This window comes from Rousettus aegyptiacus, unplaced genomic scaffold, assembly GCF_014176215.1.
Source record: "Rousettus aegyptiacus isolate mRouAeg1 unplaced genomic scaffold, mRouAeg1.p scaffold_m13_p_6, whole genome shotgun sequence".
Lineage (NCBI taxonomy): Eukaryota > Metazoa > Chordata > Mammalia > Chiroptera > Pteropodidae > Rousettus > Rousettus aegyptiacus.
In genome coordinates this window covers 95,824,715-95,844,893 of record NW_023416309.1, presented here as the reverse complement: position 1 = coordinate 95,844,893, position 20,179 = coordinate 95,824,715, and the positions used below count along the sequence as shown (strand labels likewise).

At 46.4% G+C, this 20,179-nt stretch overlaps 1 protein-coding gene across 5 annotated transcripts in view; it reads right to left on the bottom strand.

Annotated features, from left to right (window-relative positions):
- The window catches only part of TTLL6 (tubulin tyrosine ligase like 6), a 31,529-nt gene that overhangs the window by 3,313 nt on the left and 8,037 nt on the right, over positions 1 to 20,179 (bottom strand). For 3 of the 5 annotated variants that reach the window (XM_016164745.2, XM_016164748.2, XM_016164747.2), the window contains 12 exons: positions 19,226 to 19,344; positions 18,967 to 19,097; positions 17,337 to 17,493; positions 16,416 to 16,559; positions 15,740 to 15,825; positions 11,336 to 11,561; positions 9,831 to 10,006; positions 8,091 to 8,279; positions 7,061 to 7,238; positions 5,822 to 6,094; positions 1,554 to 1,923; positions 838 to 1,106 (listed from right to left, as the gene is read on the bottom strand). In XM_016164745.2, the coding sequence (XP_016020231.2) occupies positions 838 to 1,106; positions 1,554 to 1,923; positions 5,822 to 6,094; positions 7,061 to 7,238; positions 8,091 to 8,279; positions 9,831 to 10,006; positions 11,336 to 11,561; positions 15,740 to 15,825; positions 16,416 to 16,559; positions 17,337 to 17,493; positions 18,967 to 19,097; positions 19,226 to 19,344 (2,318 nt within the window). Of the gene's footprint in view, positions 1 to 837; positions 1,107 to 1,553; positions 1,924 to 5,821; positions 6,095 to 7,060; positions 7,239 to 8,090; positions 8,280 to 9,830; positions 10,007 to 11,335; positions 11,562 to 15,739; positions 15,826 to 16,415; positions 16,560 to 17,336; positions 17,494 to 18,966; positions 19,098 to 19,225; positions 19,345 to 20,179 lie in introns of those variants that run through there. The other 2 variants (XM_036222593.1, XM_016164749.2) reach the window with 2 other exon arrangements.

The following is a 20,179-nucleotide window of genomic DNA, read 5'->3' as shown; positions in this document are numbered from 1 at the left end:
AGCTTCCTTAAAAATACAGATTTGTGGGCCCCTAGGACCTACTGAATCAGAATTTCTGGGGACAAGCCCTGGAATATGCATTTTTACTTGCACTCAAAGTGATGCAAGTGTGGGCTGACATTCACTCACTGGCCCTTCTGTAATATGAGCGACTGGTCACGAGTGGGCCAGGTCAGACTGTCTGGTGTTAGTTACTTCAGGTGGCATGAGTGAGGGAGATGATTAAAGTGTATAGCCTTTTTCCACAGGCAGCCAAGGAACACAAACTCCTCTTCTATACGCAATGCTATGCTGCAGAGTTCTCCTAAGTTTTCACATACCACTTTCCCTCAGAAGCACTAAAGGTCTGACAGAGGGCTCCTTGTTGTCTTTGGTCCTTTCTCACAGTGGAGTCAAAGCTTAAAGGTCTTTGTTTACAAATCTTTTCAGGATCCACTATCTGGTTGTTTGGTCTCCTCAGTGTACTCCATTACAAGGCCAGCTTTTGGGGCAAGTGACCTGGACCTAGGCCAGCCTGGCACAGCATGGAAGGTGTGGAAAGCAACCTCTCACAGTTGACATGGTTCTACTTCTCAGCCTGACATTAATGATTGTCTCGATTTTAGTCATAAATGAAAGACGAGGCAAAGTGCACTTAAAGCAGTAGGATGGATAAATCATAGCAGAAATATATATTGGAAGGGGGTTACATTTTGACTGACATTAATTTTAATTGTCTATTTACCTGTATGTCTTTATCAATCCATCTATCCACCTACCTACTCAACATTCCAGAACTATATACATATAGTACCTTTCAATGTGCTCACCATATTAAGGGAATATAGATGAGCCTACCTATTTCCTCTCACATCTTTTTTGGCCAGAGATCAGGCAGTGACTGTACACTTCCTGCTGCTGTGTACACGGGTCCCTCATAGCACCTGTATGGCTTCTGCCAGGCCTTGGATCCAGCCGGGCTGGAGTGGCAACAACCAGCAGATCCCTCAGAGAAACATCATGGCTGTGAGAACCCTGCAAGACGAGGAGGGAGGACACATCCAGTGATCTCTTCTCGCCAGAGCTTTGGCTGCGGAAGTAGCACTTCTGGGGCAGGAAGGAGTTTTCTGAAAAGGGAAAAATCATTGGCATCATCAGTTTGTGTTGCTGGATTCAGCACAAATTCCTGCCAAATGTCACCTCCCTCTAGGGTCCCCGAGCCTAAATCATATCCTGAATCAGAATTTCTCCAAATAGTTCCTCTTCCCTGTGTCTCCATATTAATGTCCCCAAATGGTCCAGATTCAGAAGAATGGACCTCATCTGAATGAGAACCAAGACTTGTTGAAGAGGGTACTTTGACATAGCATTCTATTTTGGTCTTTCGCATCTTCCAAATAAGACTAGAGACTTCCTGGGGACATGGACTATGTCTCCACCATCAGACTGCAGTCTCCCTGAAGACAGGGGATGCACACCCTTCAGACTGGGTGCTACCCAAATATTAGGACTGGCTCTGTTAGTTACTGTATCCTCTAAGTGTTTGGCACATCCCCGTGCACACTAGCACTCACGTGACTGGTTCCTCAACACCAGCCTTGAGTGGTAGGGAGCCGGCAACAAGAAGAGCTTCTCCCTCAGTTGAACCTTCGTGAATATCTCCGATAGCAGATGCCGCTTCTTCACGTTATTCTTTAGCAAAATCCAGTGTGGGTTCTGACTTCTTAAGAAGCGCTGGGATTTTGTAGGCAAAGAAATTTTTGATATTTTCTCCTGGACGAGGTGTTGGGGGATCTTCTGCTGCTTGCATTTTAAGGAGAGCACCCCGTGCATCTCTGGGCTACTGCATTCAGAACTGGTTGTCACGATCATGTTTTGCAGAGACTCAGAGGAGTCTGAGACCTGGGTGGTGAGTTCTGGGAAGGTTTCTACTGAAGTTAAGGGCTGAAAGTAAACACAGTCCAAAATGAGATTGTGGAAAGTAAAGGGCTACTTCCTATGCTATTTCTGATTTAATCAAACAGATTGACAGCTGAGTTCATCGGCAGCAAGAAAAGTTAGTTAGGTCAGAATAGTTTCCTGACCAAGAACTGGTTAAACACCAGGGCAGAAGATGGGGTAGGGGGACTATCCATAGAGCATCCTCTGAAGGTCTTTAAATGTGAAAGAGATTTTATACACTAGATATTGGTAATCAGAGAATATATACTATTTCAGTTATTAGACCGGCAAAAATTAGAAAGCTGTTGGTGGAATGTGGGGGTACAGAGACTCTCATGCATGCTGATGAAAATGCAGACTAGAAACCATACTTGGTAAAACAAGATTACAAATACCCTGTGACTCAGCAATTCTGTTCCTAGTTATATATACTAAGTAAGTTGTTAAATAGCTCTTTTTTAAAAAGTGTGTACACCAATGTTCCCAGCAACATTATTCACAATATCCAAAAGTAGCCAAATTTCCACCAAAAGATGAATGGATAAACAAAATGTGGTATATATACATAATGGAATACTATTCAGACTTAAAAAAGAAGAAAATTCTGATACAACCTACAACATGAATGAACTTTGAAAGCATTGTACTAAGCCAGGCACGAAAATACAAATATTGTATGGTCCTATGTATGAGTTACCTAGAGCAGTCACAGAGACAGAAAATAAAATAGAAAGGAACAAAATAAGACAGAAAAAATATCTGAAAAAAATAAACCATTAACTTCTCAAATTTGGTACAAGACTTCAATTTACAAAACCAATAATATAGGAATCCAAAAAAAGGTAAAGCAAATAAAATTACACCAAGATACATCATAATCGAATTGCTAAAATCCAGAGATAAAGAGAGCAGCCAGAGAAAAATGACACATTACATATAGAAAACCATGTTATAAATGCAGTTGATTTCTCATTAGAGAGAGACAGAGAGAGAGAGAGAGAGAGAAAGAGAGAGAACAGAAGATAACGGTACATGTTTAAAGTGCTGCAAGAAAAATAATGTCAACCCAGAATTCCAGGTCCAACAAAAATATCCTACAAAATGAAAGCTAACTAAAAGCATTTTCAGAAAACAAAATCAGAAAATTCCTCACCAACAGATGTGTATTACAATAAATACCGAAGGGAGTTTTTCAGGCTAAAGAGAAATGATATCGGGTGATAAATAAACAAATAAATAAATAGCCCTGTAGTTTTGGCTCAAAGACGTGCTTTTCTTCTCTTTGCTCCACTCTCTTGAACCCCCCGTTTCCATGAAATTCTCACGTGACAGAAGCCATGCTGGCAACAGAATCGACAGCGGGACCTGAGGAATCTAAATCCCTAAAGGAGGGGAAACTTCCTCTTCTAGTGAAGGAGCTGTCGTCCCAAAAGGGTGGAGTGACCCCCTAAGACATACTCTCTGTGACTTTCTGTCACTTGGTCCTGGAAGTAGGTATAGTCACAAGATGTGTGCCGCAAAGCAAGGTAACTAAAACTTCAGCTTTCTTGCCAGACAGCTAAAAAAAAAAGAAAGAAAGAAAGAAAGAAAGAGAGAGAGAGAGAGAGAGAGAGAGAGAGAGAGAGAGAAAGAGAAAGAAAGAAAGAAACAAACAAACAAACAAACAAACAAACAAACAAACAGACCCAGGGAACCAGAAAGTACTAGGGAGATTGTGGAGAGGAGGAAGCTGGGAATGTGACTTAGTAAAATGGATTATAAATTCGCCCCTGAGCCGCCCATTTGCAACTCTGACCATAAACAGCTTACCAAAAACTTTGAGAACTGGACTTAGGGATAGATCACCGATCCCAAAAAGATTTGCCATGCAAACACTAAGCAGAAGAAAGCTGGAGCGGCTCTGTGAACATCAGCAGGGATCCAGAGGTAGCCAGATCCTCAAAGCATACTCTGTACTCTTGTGTGTGTGTGTATGTGTGTGTGTGGTTTAAAAAAACACATCATCAAATTTACCATCTTAACTATTTTTCAGTGTACAGTACAGTAGTGTTAACTATATGCCCATCATGTGCAACAGATCTCTGGAACCTTTTTAACTTGCAAAACTGAAATACTGTATCCATTAAACGACTCTCCTTTTTGCCTCTCTGCAGCCCCTGGCAACCTCCATTCTACTTTCTGTCTCTAAGAGTTTGACTACTCTAGATAACTCATATAAGTGGAATCATAGAGTATTTGTCTGCTTGTGACTGGCTTATTTCACTTTGGAGAATTATCTATTTAAGTGCCTTGCCCATTTTAAAAATTGTGTTATTTTGCTGTTGTTGTAAGAGTTCTTTATGTATTCTGGATACTAACCCTTTTATCGGACACATGGTTTGCAAATATTTACTTCCATTCCACAGATTGCCTTTTTGCTTTGTTTAAATTTGATGTGGTCCCACTTATCTAATTTTGCTTTTGTTGCCAGTGCTTTTGGTGCCGTATCCAAGAAATCACTGCCAAATCCAATGTCATGAAGCTCTAAAACATACTCTCTTAAATGTGCTTATCAAACTATGGGTTGTAGACCTATTAGTTATGTCATGAAATTAATTTAGTGGGTTGTAATTGATATTTTAAAAGAATCAAATAGAACGGAATAGCACAGAATAGAAAATAGCAAATGAGTCACCATATTTAACATGGCTAAGTATTGTTTTAGAATTTTTTTCCCAGTTGTATGTGTATATGATGGGCTGTGAAATAAAATGGATTTCTACTGTGGGCCATGGTTAGAAATTTGAAAAACGCTGTGCTACTCTATAACTACACTTGGACCAAGCGAAGGCCCAACACTGCTGAAGATTTTCCAGCAGTTACAGTAGAGTCATCACATAGCCCTTGGTGAACACTAAAGAACCTGTATGAGAACTACCAGGACCACATTTATGTGGCAACTTCGTTTCTGCAAAAATAGAAAATCAACTGCCACATTAAGTTAATTTTTGACATGAATTTTTAATGGCATTGTTTTGCTTTCGTAGTTACACAAAAGTTTTACGTATAAAGATTTCGTATCTGGTTTTATGCTTATATATTTATAAAAATAATTTAAGTCTATGATGGGGACCTGAAAAAGTTTTCTTTCCTTCAAAAGCATCCATACATCAATGGAGTTTGAGAAACACTGTTTAGGTGCTGTACTGGGTTTATTAGGGTTGTTCCCAACTCCCAAGTTCATGTCTACCCACGACCTCAGAATGTGACCTTATTTGGAAATAGGGTATCCCTAGATATAATTGGTCAAGTTAAAATGAGGTTATACTAGATTAGGGCGATCCCTAAATCTAATGATTGATATCCTTATAAGAAGGCCATGCGAAGAGACACAAAGGAGAAACACAAAGAAATCCATGTGACAACAGAGGCAGAGATTGGAGTTACGCTGCCACAAGTCAAGGAATACCAAGGATTGCCAGCAACCACCAAACTCTAGCAAGAAGCAAGGAAGGATCCTCTCCAGAAAGCCTTCAGAGGGAGTACGGTCCGCTCACACCTTGTTTTCAGACTTCTAGCCTCCAGAACTTGAGAGAATAAATTTCTGCTTTAAGCCACTAAGTTTGTGGTAATTTGTTACAGCAGCCCTGAGAAACGAATACCACAGGGGGCACCCTGCCCAAAAACAGAGGATGCATAAGATGGGCCTTTTTAAAAGCCCTAAAAGTATAGATCTCTGCTTGTAGCAGCTATGTCATTCTGCAACTTGGGCTTCACAAATGGGGAAATCGAGGTCCAGGGAAGTAAAGTGGCTTACTCAAAGGGCCATAGCAAGTCAGGGGGCAGAGAAGGGACTAGAAAGCAATCCTCCTGCCACTGCCTCCCGAGCTCGGCCCTCTGGGAGGTAGACCACTCCACTTACCAGAGTGAATATATTCACTGCAGGGGCAGACTTGGCTTCCTTGATTCTGGAGATGGGTTTACTGAGCTCCAGCCCGGAGCAGCTGAGAAGGCTTGAATTCCTCAGGTCAGGTACAGAGTGGTAATGCCTTGCAGATGTAAAATTATGGAAAGTGAAGCCATCCTTCTTGGGGGCCTCATGGTCAAGGCTTCTGTCTGTCTCATTTTTCTTTGCATCTCTGACATTCAAGAGCAAGTCAGGTGTGCAGGTCATTAATGTCAATGGCTGGAGGTACTGGGAAGGAGGAAACCAAACACACAGCCCATGGGAATCCAGCTCTGTCCACTTCCAGATTCATCTGCACCCAAAAGTAGGTGCAAAGGAGATGAGGAGGAGAAGGAAAGCAATCGGTATCAAAGTTTCTTTAATTTGGGGCTCTTAACCTGTGGTTTAGGGACTCCTATAGGGCTCGTGGATGGTTTCATGGGCTCTTCAAGCCACTTAAAACTGCAGTTTTAAAATTATGTCTTTGAATACTTTATGGCAAGAGATTCCATGGCTTTTCTGAGATTCTTAAAGGGTCCACGACCCTAACAAAGTTATAAAAATAAATAAAACTGCTCTAATCCTGTCCCTTCAGGTGAGTCTTCGAGAAAAAGGAGATCGACTAAAAAATCAAGTGAATCTTTCCACTGAGCCAGAAGAGAGAGAGAGAGGCAGAGAAGGGGATGGGGATCCAAAGGTTCAGATCACAGGACAACTGGACAGCCAGGAGCTGGCCCACATATTGAGCAGAGTACGATGGAAGGACCCAGCTGCGGTCAGTGACCCCAAGTAATATTCAGGGTCCTGCCTCCCAGGAGCTCTTCCCTGTGGCCTGCTCCCTCAGCCTTGACCCCGGCCTGCTGGAAGGGAGGATTCTAACCCAGACTGAAGTTGAGGACAATGAGTACATGCAATCCTGGAGCCTGCTCCCTATATGGAGGTTGTGATTAGCCTCCTAGCTGCTAGCTCCTACTGGAGGAGGCAAGAAGGACAGATCAGTGAGCGTCCTTTTTGCCTGGATGGAGAGATCCTTGGAAGGATGCTGGGCTCCTTGTGACTTCAGGGCTCCCCATCCTATGGCCCAGGCCCTTGTGCAGCCCCATTTCTTTAGTGTGTCTGAGCTCTGAGAAGTGGTCTCCTCAGCATCCCCCCACGGACTGGCCCCAGCCGGGGAAGGGTGCTGTGCACGCATGCTCCCCTCCCTTCCGGGTTTACTTGTTTGGAGGCGTGGGTGGTAGCAGCCTTGTATTTCTGCCGTTGTGTCTGTTGCCAGCTCCTCGAGTTCTTGCTTCTTGCTTGCTCGCCTGCTGATTCCCCCTGCATCTCTATCTTCTTCTCTTTTGTTTGTAAGAATTGTTTCTCCTTCTTTAATCTCAGCTCCTGGATCAGTTGCCTGCCCATGGAGAAATGGTTAGTGTCATGTAGGTTAGGGATGGGCTACAAAAGTGGGCATTCTCCTTCAGGGGTGGACAAGACTGAGCAAAGAGCAGAGTGCTCCACCTTCCCTCCCCTGGCATGTCCAGTCCGCTCAGATGATTGATGGATCACAAAGAAGGAGGTGGAGGAGAGTCACCTCTCCAACCATACCATTCCCAGTCTGGGAAATAGTATCCAAGTAGAGATGCACAGGAAAGGCCTACGCCACACTCCACCCCACCCTATCTCTCCCCCATTAACCAGCGTAGGTCAAATTCCATACATGGCAGGTGCTGGGAAGAGAGTCTGGGCAGGAGGCTAAAGTCAGGGGCTCCCACATTAGACCACTTCATATCCTGGGCCTCTCTGGCCAATGACATAGTGGAAATAACATGGTTATGTGAGTCAGAAGACATGTGCTCTAGTCCCTCTTCTGTCATTATCTGCTGAATGACCTCTTCTCTGTTCTGCCCTCCCTTTCCATAAAATGAGGTGATGGGTGGGGACTGGACTGGATGAGATGAGTCCCTTCCAGCTCTTAGAACCCAGGAGGAAGCTCTGAGGGGGCTAGGAATTCTGGAGTGGGGTGAGGTTGCCTGTCTCAGAGGTGAGTTTCCAGAAGCAGCCACACATCTACTTAACAATACTCCACACCAGGGAATCTTAAAATTCCTGGTCCTTATGAGACTAAAGTATATGTCCCCCTGGCAACTTCAAGGTTAGGGACTAAAGCTCAGAGACTCTCCTCTAGGTCTGGTCTGGGCCAGTCACTCAGCAGGTCAAGCAAAATCCCCCCAAGACCCCACCTACCTTGAGGGCGCCAACCTACCGGGCATATACCTCCCGGGCCCTGGAGGTAATTGTGTTCTGGAAGAGGGAATTGTTGTCCTGGAAAAACTTCTCATACTTTTCTGAATTCAGACTGGGATAAATCAGGCGGAACCCTCCACAATTTTCCTTCTCATACTTCTCAGTTTTCTCTAGACGCAGAGCCCGAAAACCCTTGACTTCCTCGATCCTGTTGAGAAGCAGAACACAGGGTTTCACTGGGACATGGCTTAATTCTTGGAAGGGACATGGTGAAGCTGGATGTCATGTAGGGCCAGGCGGAGGCCACGCACACAACAGTGGTCAATCAATATTTCCGCAAGAGGAGATTCTAGCCCTCCTGGGACAGTCAATGTCATCACGCACTAAGAGCTGGTTAGAACAGACTTTCCCACAGGTCACCAAATTCTCTCCTTTTACAAGTAAAACCCATTTCCCTGCTGGCTTAGTTCTGACGAGGCGGACTATCACCACCTTCCCAATTCACAGCCCTTATTACCTTTCTCTGGAGAATGACAGCTTGTGTTTTGCTAAACTTGAGGGCTTCTAGGATGAGCTTGATGAGCTGTGATGCTCTCATTTTTCCTCACAGCCCCCGGAAGAGGTAGAGGTGAGGAAAGGAGGAAGGGTAAGCCCCTTTTACAGCAGGGAAACCAAGAGCCACTGAACTAGCCAGGGCCAAGCCATGACAAGGAGACCGATTCAGAGGAGGGCTGTTCCGTACTGATGCTGCCTTCTCCTCAAGGAGTTTAGGGAAAGCTGGCCCAGTGGAAGGCACACTGGAATCCCAGCTGCACACTCCCTGGGCTCTGGGTCCGGACCTGCCACTTACCAGTTCAGAGTCTTAGTCTCCTTAGTGCCAAAACAAGACCATACAAAACAGTACCCCACTATCTGCCTACCACCCTCCCTACAGGGAAGACGGCACAGGCGAAAGTGCTCTGAGAAACACGGTGCCGTCCGAACGTAGATGCTATTGCCCCAGCTCCAGAAGTTTAATCTCGAAGGACCAGGCTGGCTCCGCTCATGAGGAGGGCAGAGGCCATGGTGAGATCTGAAAAGCAATGCGGGCATCTCCTGGACCAGGCCTGGGGCCTTCTGATGCTAGAGTCACTCTGCAGAAGAAAGCCTCTGTGAAAGGCAAATGCTGCCCATCAGGAATCAGGGACACATTAGCTCCTGCCAACATGGGGTAGGACAGGCAACTCTTCCTTTTGTAAAAATAAAGGAATGGTTTCATTTTTTGTATTGGTAATTCCTGAATCTGCATATATTAATAAACTCATATCCATTATACATAGTTATGTCTATCACTTAAGTCTCCTATTTTTAGAAACAAAGGAATATTCACAGTAAAACTGTTCAAACTGTCACGTTCTGCAAATATAAACAAATTTTCCAAGTAGCATTATCATTTGTAAGAACTGACTCCTCTCCCCACCAACTCCAGGCAAGATTCCTACTAGTCTCTAACATAAGTTATAGTGCCAGGCACTATGATAAGCCTTGGCATACATTATCTCATTTAATCTTTTCCCTCAAAATAAAAACCCTTATGTATCATTAGCTCCATTTCACAGAAAGAATACTGAGGCTCAGAGAAGTGAAATAAAGGCCACATAACTAGTAGGCTGTCAAGTCGTAACTTGGACCAGGACAGATCAGTCTTATTGGGAGCAGAGAAGTCATAGAGAATGGGGACCCCAGGGGGACGGGGCGGGGGGGGGGGGTGCAACCGAACCTGGTCTTCCTGGAACAACACTGCTGCAGGAACCGCCCCCGTTGCCTCTCCTCCTCCAAGACTTTCTTTTTGTCACAGCTTCCCAGATTGACCAGGACCAAGGTGTCATACAGCAGACTGTCCTTCACCTCTTTATCCAACCAGGAGTCAGTAGAGAAGCTCGGAGAGTGATTGACCTGGGAGGGCAAGATGGCAGCTGGGCACTGGGCTGTCCAGAGCGAAAGCAGGGAGTGAGGCCAAAATGCCACCTCCAGGGAGCTACTCACGCCCACCTTGGGGCCCGGGCTACCAAGATGAGTGGAAGGGAGAAGGAGAGAAGGTCTGGACTGGAGGAGCCACAGGAAGGAAAGGAGGAAGCGGAACCCCCTCCAGTTTCACTAGCTTTCATTTTAGTCCCTTCTTCTTGAGAAGCATCAGGGAGTGCCCTGTTTCTGGTTTCCCCTCCACCTGGGGTGTGGTACTCTCACACGTGTACTGTGCATTCCACAGAGCAGAGGGAAGGGGTGGTTGGAAGGGCCAGGCAGGGACACAGGGAGTAGGAAGGTGTGACGCTTTGGGGATCCTGACGGGATTTGAGGGGGAGACAGGTGGGAAGAGAAAAAGAAGACTCATTCCTGCTCACAGAAACGTCCATATCGTTCAGCAGTACTATGTGACATCTGAAGATTTCTAGCAGTTTCTGAAGGTTTGCTCCTGGTGGCTAATTCTGCTCTTTGGGTAAGATCTCCAAACAGCATATTGTCCTTCCCACCCACACCAGGGAACAAAGACGGGGAACGGAGGAAAGGCAAGGCCCCAGGAATCTGATCTATAATTCTGGGTTCTCCGTTCTAAAGGCTGACTCTATGTCATTCGCAGCTGATACTGGCACCTCTGATTGGCACCACACCCCACCTTCACCCCCGCTCCCTGTGTGCATACTGAATGGACTCTGGAGAGGGCTGCTGGGCACACGTTCAGTCTGGGAGAGAGACAGCCACCCTGAAGCTTTTCTTCCTCCTCCTCCCAACACCCCATGAGTCTGGGAGAGGCAGAAAACTCGTCGAGTGGCTCCCCACCCATTCCCACGGCCACAGATATCAGGCTCTTCTCTGTTGGTGCTTCGAACTGAGGGGTCCAGGCCCCTGAGAGCCAGGCCTGGCAGCTCGCATCCGATCTTAAATATCATCAACCCAGCTGTGATGGAGAACACCCCCTTTCTGGGAGATGAATCTATTACAAAAGGTAGAGCTGTCTTTAGAATCACTCTGTGCCTGAGATCAGAGTTTCCAAGTCTGGGTGGACCTCAGAAAGACACAAGGAATTCTCTAATTCCCGGCCATCTACCCCCCTCTGGTGGCCATTTCTCAACTAAGAGAGAAGCCCCTGGCAGCAAGCGCCACGGGAGGGACTCGTGCAGGAAGTTGATTTAAAAGATCTAGCTGAGGGCAGAGAGATGATGAGCCTGAAGCTGGCTGACCGCAGTTACAGGGGCCAGTTTTCACCCCTCGCCCCAACCTCCCTACCTCCAGCAGCCAGGGCTTCAGTTTGCGGTCCAACAAAACGTCAAAGCCCAGGATTTCAAAGCAGGCGCTGTTGAGCGTGTGGTTGGGGAAGCAGGTGTGGTAGTTATGCTTGATGACGGGGTAGGCTGAGATGATTGTCTTGATGATGATGTCCTCGATATCTCTCCATATCTGCTCCAGGTTGTATCCATGGCTCTCCATGTACATGTTGAAGGTGGAGAGCTTCCTGGAGGGGAATCACAGCCCGCTTCTGGTCATCTACGGCCATGGCATGCTGGAAACCAGAAACTTCTAGAGCAGATACATCCCTCCAACCAGTAGGGATGGACACCCAAGAGCCAGGGTGACACCAGGGCTATGTCAGCTCAGGAGGGGTCTGCAGGAGACACAGATCCACACCCCCCAACCCTCCACAGCCCTGCAGTGGGCACAGATATAATGACCTGTCAAGACCTGCCTGGGCACTTTCCTTGTGGCCCAGAAAACACCCGTAGGCTGGGGTGGGGACTGAGTATTCTGGGTGGAGAGCTTAATGGGTGAAAAAAAGAAATAAAAACCAACACCCTACATCATGGTTTTGCTCTGATGGCAATTTCTCAGGCTTTGGTGTTCGTTAGAAGTACTCATGGAGCCTTTTAAGAATACTGCTACCTGAGTTTTACCTCGGCCATCTGAGGGGATTCTCGGGACACTAAAAACACAGAAATTTTGTTTTAGGATGACTTGCAAGAAAAAGGCAGCCCAAGGCATCTCCACAGATAGAGCTACCAACCATCTCAGGCAGACCAGGAGAGTCTCAATTTCAGAACTGAAAGTACCACATCCCAGGAAAGCCCTCACTCGCAGGCCAACTATCACAGAGATCAGAGGATGTCTCCCCAACGGGGAGAGGTTGATGAGGAGAGATCTGAGGGGATGCTCCAGTCAGCTTCATGCTGGGCAGTACAGAAAGAGGGTGAATCCAGCAGGTCCAAGAGGTAATGAAGGGGACAAACACCCATCCTTCGCACGCAGACACGTGTGCACTGATAGTCGAAGTGGGAAGTGGGGAAATGGGAGGAAGATACACAGGGGAGTGAAGAGCAAAGAGGAGAATGAGGAGACAGGAGACATGGCTCATCCAGGTAGTTCAAAGAGCTCACTGGACCCCAGCCAACAGAGTTGAAAAGGAGGATATGGGGCCATCCAGCCAATGCAGTTTGCTAAGGGTCTGCTGTGTGTGCAAAGTTTGTGCGATGAGGGGATCCCAAGAAACCACCACCTCTGTCGTGGAAAGCCTAAGGACAATTTGAGAAGTAAATATATACGTGAAACAACCAAAAATGCATTTATATAAAGACAGATAAGCAAAGGTCACTTAATACAGAGGCCCACATCCTCTACCTGCCACTGTCAGGGAATAGGGGCTACACATAAACAAATTTTCCGGATTACCTGAAGCCAATCCTTTCAAGTGCAAAAAATGTATTTAATTTGTCAAACTGGGAAATAAGGTTTCTCAAAATACATTATTCGCTTCTTTGCCTTCTTAAAACAGACATTATGCATCATAACATAATCTCCTCTTGATAACTCAGGCATATCACTACGACTATGTATTGTGTAATTTCATAATGTCCGACTGGTTAGTCAGTTCAATTTAACACACCAGCTGTGTGCCAGGCATGCTGAAAGATGAAGAGGACCTGATCTCTGCCCCAGAGGCCTGCCGGGTTTCCAGTCTTTCTGTCTTATCCGTCACTGCTCCTACTGGGTTTGCAGCCTAGTGGGGGATTGACTGGAGATGCGGTTGGCTTCAAACTGGGGTGGGGGAAATTGGGGGCAGTGAAGCAGTCAGTATGAGAAACAGATTGTCTCGGAAGATAGGGAAAAGGACACAGAAAGGTGAAAGGGAAAGGGAGGGAGAGACGGGAAAAAGGACCCTGCCTAGCAACATAGGAAGCACCCAGAAGGCCAGGGCACCATTCTAACTGTTAAGTACAGGAGCTTAAGTACCACTGGGGACACAAGACAAACATGTGCGCCAAGCAAAAAGCAGTTATAGGATCCAGCTGATGGTGACCATAAGGGGTGTGGGAGTCCAGAGATGGAAAGGTCACAGTGGGCGGTTAGACTGATTCCACAGACTTGTCCTTAGAGATGGAACCCCATCCTCTCAGCTGATAAGTGAGAATGCAGAGGCCCACAGAGAAGATGGGTGTCACCCACACTGCAGTGTTATGCGGCTGGATCAGAATTCAGAACCAGGTCAGAGAAGACAACGTGGAAGCTTGGTGAGACAGAAAGGTCTTCAAGGATGCTCTCCCATGTTTTCGTTTGGAGATGAGCAAAGGCAGAGAGGTGGGAATGAGCAATCAGATATGAGCATGAGAGTGTCTCTGGTAGAATACCACAGAGGAAATAGCGTAGGCAGCGTTTCCTAGCGGTTAAGGGCGTGGCCTTGGGACTTTTAATTCCAGCTCTATCACTTCCTAGCTGTGCGACCTTGGGCAAGTTACTTAATCTTTTTACAACTGTTTCCTAATATGCAAAATCAGGATGATGATAACATAGTATTGTAAGGATTAACCGGGTTGAGGTATGTAATTTCTTAGAGCAGTGCCTGGCATATATCAAGTGCTTAACAAATAAAATGTTGACCATTGCTGTAATAGCAATAATCGTGGAAAGTGGGATTTGGTCACTTTAGTAAATTCAGCAGAGGAGTTTGAATGGGCTTCAGTTTCTGAAGCCCATTCATACATATTATCTCAATAGGTCCTTACAGCATCTCTGTGAGGCTGGCCCGCCAATGTTCCTATTTCATTATGTCATTTTAGAGATGAGGAAATGGAGTACAGAGAGGGTAAGCAGAGGTGCCTGGAGCTAGGGAGAAGAGCCAAGAGGCCAATGCAGCCATTAGGTCTGAGTCTGAAGTGAGGTGTGGGCCTGGTGGAAAGGAAGGGATGCAGGGAAACGAGGGCCCTTCGATTACACGCCCTTAGAGTAAGGAAAAATAGCATTAACCATGAGCACCATCTGTGCTGCTATCATAGGTTGTTTGAGTCCCACAGTGACCCTTTGAGATGGGTAGGACATGGCAGGGCATCTTATCACAGGCCAAGAAATGGAGCTCAAAGAGATGAAAGGACTTGCCCAAGCTGACTCAGCCAGCGAAAGTCAGCATGGGACTGGAAGACAGGCCTCACTGAGCACAGAAGCTCCACATGCAACAGCGCGGGAGGCTCGGCTGGTGCCCACGGTCCAGGAGGAGAGAGGAGGTGGGAGAGCTTCAGGCAAGACGAGTGGCTGGTGCCACCTGAGAAAGGGGAGACTGCTTCCACCCAGCCTGACACGTCCCCTTAATCTAACGGCTCCTCATTTGCTTTTTGGAACTCTGCCACCGAGGGAGTCGTGAAATTTCCCATGCCTCTCTGATGCTCTGAAGCCAAACAGATTGCCTGTGTATTGGTCCTCTGAAGCTTGGTGCAGAAGTAGCATGTGCTTTGCAGTCTGACAGACCTACCCTCTCATCCTGTTCTAGCATTTATAGCTGTATGACCTTGGGCAACTTACTTCTCAGGGACTCAGTTTCCTTATCTGTAAAACAGAGATGGCACCTAATTCATAGTTCTCCACTTACAAAAGGTAGATTATAATACCTCTGCCATAGTATTGTGAAAATTCAATGAAAAAAAAAATATGCACACAAAACACCCAGCTTGGGCCCCAACACAAAAGAAAATACTTCCCTTTTCTTTCCCCCTTGTCTGGTCATGTTCACATTCTTCAGTCCCCCTTTTTCTTAAAACTCAAATGAGACAGGATTAGATGATAACATGCATGTAAAAGCTGCTTGGAAAGAGACTCATGCATTCCTCTTAAGATTCTCCCTTCTTCTGGAGAATCTTAAAGCCAGCTAGCCACATGCCATGTCACACCAGGCATCATGACACATCATTTGAGAATCTCTGTTGGAGCAACACCCCAGGGAACCACAGGCTTAGAACAACTGCCTGGCATGCCCTTTTCCCGTGGCAGACCAGTGATCAGTAAATATTTGTTGGTTTGGAAATGTCAGAAGGGCCAACTGTAACAAGAGTATATTTTGCTCTGCGTGTGTGTGTGTGTGTGTGTGTGTGTGTGTGTGTGTGTGTGTGTATCCTGCTGAGGAAATAGTTCATGTTTATTCTCCTCTTCCCCTCTTCCTAGGGTTTATGATGTGGCCTTCTTTTAATGATTAACAACAGCCAGAGGGCAGAGACTAAGGAGTCTGTTCTGGGTTTAGAGGCAAAGAAATATTTTCTGAGACCATGTAATCTAAGATGGAAACACAGATGGGGAACTGACAGGGTTTGGGTAGAATCCCAGAGAGCAGCTCTGAGACTGGCAGAAAAGAAAAGAGTACTGAAGCCGCTTCCTTACCTCTTGCTGCCAGAGTGAGCATCTTGAATGAAATTGGAACTGTGCTTGTTAATGGAATAATTAGTCAGGTGCATGCAGATATCATCCTGGGGAAGAGACAGAAGTCTGTGGGGTTAGGAGGAAGGGCAGCCTTCCCACTTCCTCTCTGTGCCCTCCCAGGGCCCTGGGGCTTAGAGATGGAAGAAAAAGGGGAAGTCATAGGGCTTATTTAAACTGGCAAAACAGAGGAAGTAAGAAAGGGTATCCTATAGCCTGGAGTATAAGAAACTCTAATTCCCCCTGAGATTGGGTGGTGCCCTGCCTGAGAGACACTTCAGGGGTCCTGGGGGAACAGGAGTGTGGAGGAAGCAGTAGGGGCTTGCATAAGACCTTCCTTCCTACCAGGAAACTGTGGTACCTGCTTTACAGTCAAGCGGACATGGCTGTGAGTCTCAGCCAGAACTCTTCCTAGTTCTGTGACCTTGGACAAGTCCTTTTACTCTCTAAGTTTTCATTTCCTCTCTGTAAAAGGGAGGTGACAATCCCTATTTCTGCGGGCTCCTGGGAGTGCTAAAGGAAAGAACGTATGCGACCCGGCACATAGTAAGCTTTCGGCGAATGGCAGCCTCATACACAATGTTTGAGAATGTGGATTTAACCAGGGAGGAAAGGGAAGTGGCATGTCCCCTGAGCTCACCAGGTTTTCTGTGCAAGGGTGAGAGTAAGAAGTTGTGGCGAAGCGGGCCAGTCCTTCTTTGTAGGCAAAAATCCTGAGAGGGTCACAGGATGTCATCAGCACATAAATCCGGAGGTCAAACTTGAACCCATCAATGATAAAGGGCTGGGAGAAGAGAATAGAAGTCACACAAGCATCGGAGGAGAAATTCAGACTTGCGAATCATTAGCATCCTGTCTAGTTTTCATGACAACACTGGTGTTACACACTGCAGGCTTGGCCAGGGCTGGGGAAAGGGAGAAGGGGACTTGGGCACTGACCTACCACATGACCTGTGGAAGTCACTAAACTACACTGTGCCTCAGTTTCATGGTCTGTCAAATCGCATGAGTAACCACTTCCAAAAGAGCTCCTGGCAACTAAATTATTATATTAACAAGTCCTGTGATGAAGAACATGTGATCACCGTCCAGAGCTATGTTATTGCTGCAGTTCTGTAAGAGTTCTCCCTGTAATGCTGGCCAAGGCTCCTCTGCGCACTCCCGAGGGCTCCCTTCCTGCATTGGGCTATACCACTGTGACCTCTGACCCCTAGTCATGGAGTAAAGCTGGTTGCCGTTATCTCACCAGGACTATTCCCCTCTCCCAAAAGAGCCGGGGCTTCCAGAGGCCAAAGGCGTTCTCCCAGCTGTTGTCTGTTAGAGGCAAAGGTCCAGCCTAGCAGGGCCAGACCGAATAACAACAGTACAAAGGCACGGGACACTTGGGCCCAGGTACATTTCACATCCCTGGTCAGGAGGCTTGGTCTGACGAAGTCCAAGGCAGAGGACAGGACTTGGCTTTACCCCCACCCCTGCCCTCCGTTCCCTCATTTCACGTTCAGTCCAGTGGAGCTACAGCCTGAGGCTGCTGTGGGAGTAAACAGTCACGGTGAAGAAGTACCTTTGAAATATAGACCTGACAGATCATGTCCTCCCCTGGTTTGATTTCTTTCACCGTCCGGGTGATGAATATACCTCTCCCCTGGCAGCCCGAATCCGGCTTACAAATGTATGTCTTATTTTTTCTTGACCTGCTGAAGTTCTGCAAATCTCCCCAGCTACCAGAACAGGGAGGGAAGGAGACACACCTTTAGCTGGGGAGCAGTGAAAAGAAAGGCTAGCTCTTTATTTTTTAAAAAAAATATATATATATTTATGTGTATAAATATTATACATAAAATGTGACGAAAGTCCTGGAGTTAACAGGCAGACGCCCAGAGGTCTCATAATAGAAGGCAGTTGCGCACACACAGTGAAGATAGGGTGGGTTTCGGAGGGAATTCAGGTCTGAATCCTTTGCAAGTACTTGACCTCTGTAAGCCTCAATTCCATCGTCTAGCTATGAGGATAATAACACCTATCTCATACATGACACATGTAGGCAAGGTGCTGATACATGCTGCACACCCCATAAAGTTAGCTATGACCACAGAGTTTGATTTTCTGGGTTTGCAGATAGGAGATTTGGAGTTCTGAATCTGCCTCAAGCCCCAGGCGATGTGACCTCGAATCAATCAGTCTCTTCTCCGACTCTGGGCTCAGCTTTTCCTCTGGAACATCTCCACTCTAGCCAGCATGTAAGAGGGCAAAGACTATCTATCTTTGAACATACTTTGAAGACATTATAGTCAGAAGAAATAAAGAAACCAACTTAATTCAGTCTTGCTATATTCCTTGTTTTGCATTTTAACTCAAAGGAAACTTGTGATCACTGGAGGTCATTTAACTGCAAAGTTCCTCAGTGGCCATGAAATTTGGAGGCGCCTGTTGACCTGATGGTAAACACATTTTCTCCTAAGTTGCTGCTAAACCCTGAAAGTTGTTTCAGACATCTAGGAAAGGCTGGGAGCCCTGGAGCTCTGGGTTTGGGAAAGCGCTGGGCAAATAGGAGAGAGTGGGATTTCTCTGGGGCCTTTGCCATGTAGTATGATTCTGATGGCGACGCTTCTCTGCCACCTCCACCCCATCTCAAACACCAGATTGTACCCAGGTCATGTTCATGTCAACTGAAATTTCTCCTGTTTCCTGGCGATGTGGTCCACAGCATTTTATGTAGCAGGAATGGATGTCCAGTTTTAAGATAGATAAAATGGGACCAGAGGTGGGGAAAGACTTACTGCCCTCCATGGCACTACCACGGGACAGAAGTCAGGCATTCCTCCCTGCTCCTAACCTGGGCATTAACCATTGCCTCACTCTCTGCAGAAGTGCCTATGGTCTTTAAACATTCAGAAACTCTATGGTTAAAGTGTTGGAACAAACTCAAAACCAACAGCTTTCAGGGTCCGAACAAATTCCCATCCTAACTGCAGGCACAGGCTCTAAAGCACCTAGTCCTAAACTGTCATCCAATTTTCTTTGCAGAGCCTCGTGTTTCCTCAATGTCGGCCACACCCATTCTCCCTCTTCTTCTGGAAAAAGAGAGATGGGAGATACTATGGGAAGGGAAAGTAGTAACCAAGGAATCAGAGGCAAAAGGGAAATGTAATTAGGGATGGGGAATGGAGAAAGGAGCACAGGTAGGCACTCACTCAGCAGGAAGACACCAGGTCCTAGGGAAAAAGTGGAAATCTTTAGGGAACATCTTTAACATGCGGTTCATATTCCTGGCCAGCAAGTCCTTGCGGCAGATTTCACTCATCCCTGGGAAGTGATTGATTTTCTGCAAAGGAAGCCGGAATTTATGAACAATGGAGACATGGGATTGCACACAAGATCCCCTTGGGGGACAGTGGGGACCCATGGGGCAGATGCCACACTTATGCTGAGGACCAGCTCTGACCCAGATACCTGGTAACTTTTCATTTCCATCACCCGCTCCAGTGACACTGAGCAGTCAGTCCAGCAGAGAGTCCAGTCGTCATTTTCCCCTCCTTCTCGAAGGCCGTACTGTTGGGCAGCCCTACGCACTGCCGCAGAGTTGGAGGAAGAAAGGCCTGTTAGCCCAGGAAGTGAAGGAGGAGCATGGAGTGGGGAGGGTACATTTCTAAGTACCTCCAGACCAAGCAATGAAGTGAGACACCCAGGCTCCTAGGGACTGGAAGCCATCTTGCCCTGCTGGGACACACCATTGCCAAGAAAGCAACACAAAGAGTTGAAAGGTATTGAAGAATATGCCCAATCATCCCCACAGAAAGGCTATCTGGGAAGAATGTTTCAACCACCCTGCCTTTCCCATGCCAGGAAGAAGCCTTCTGGGTTTTCCCCAAACACTAAGCACTGATTGTTAAGGGAATATAAACTTAAATCCTTAACATCAGCCAGAACCAGGCTTAATTTGTGAGGTAAATTGACAGAAAAAAAAAATTATACAATGTATACCAAGATGACATATATGGTATCATATCCTTTTTCTCCTGTCTCTGTTAATATTGATAACTAGGAGCTGATCCAACACCAACTCAAATGTCTTCAAGGGCCTGGAAAGGAAGAAGTGCCCGCAGTGACCAAGAGAGTCAGGGCAAGCCTAAAGCTTCCAAATTTGAAAGTAAAACACCAACATTCTACTCTGTACTACAGAGTAGATCTGCAGATCATCTTCAGCCCACAGATGGCCAGTTTGGAACCTGTACCCTAAAAAAGAGCCACCGATTACAGCAAAAGCTGCCTTCTCTGCAATCAGATCCCCTAATAACCATATACAAGAACTACAGATGGGTGAAGTACACACCATTGTGGTCGAACCCATATTTTCTCAGAATGAACTTCCCAATTTCCTCAAGTAGTTAAATGAGCTTGGAGAAG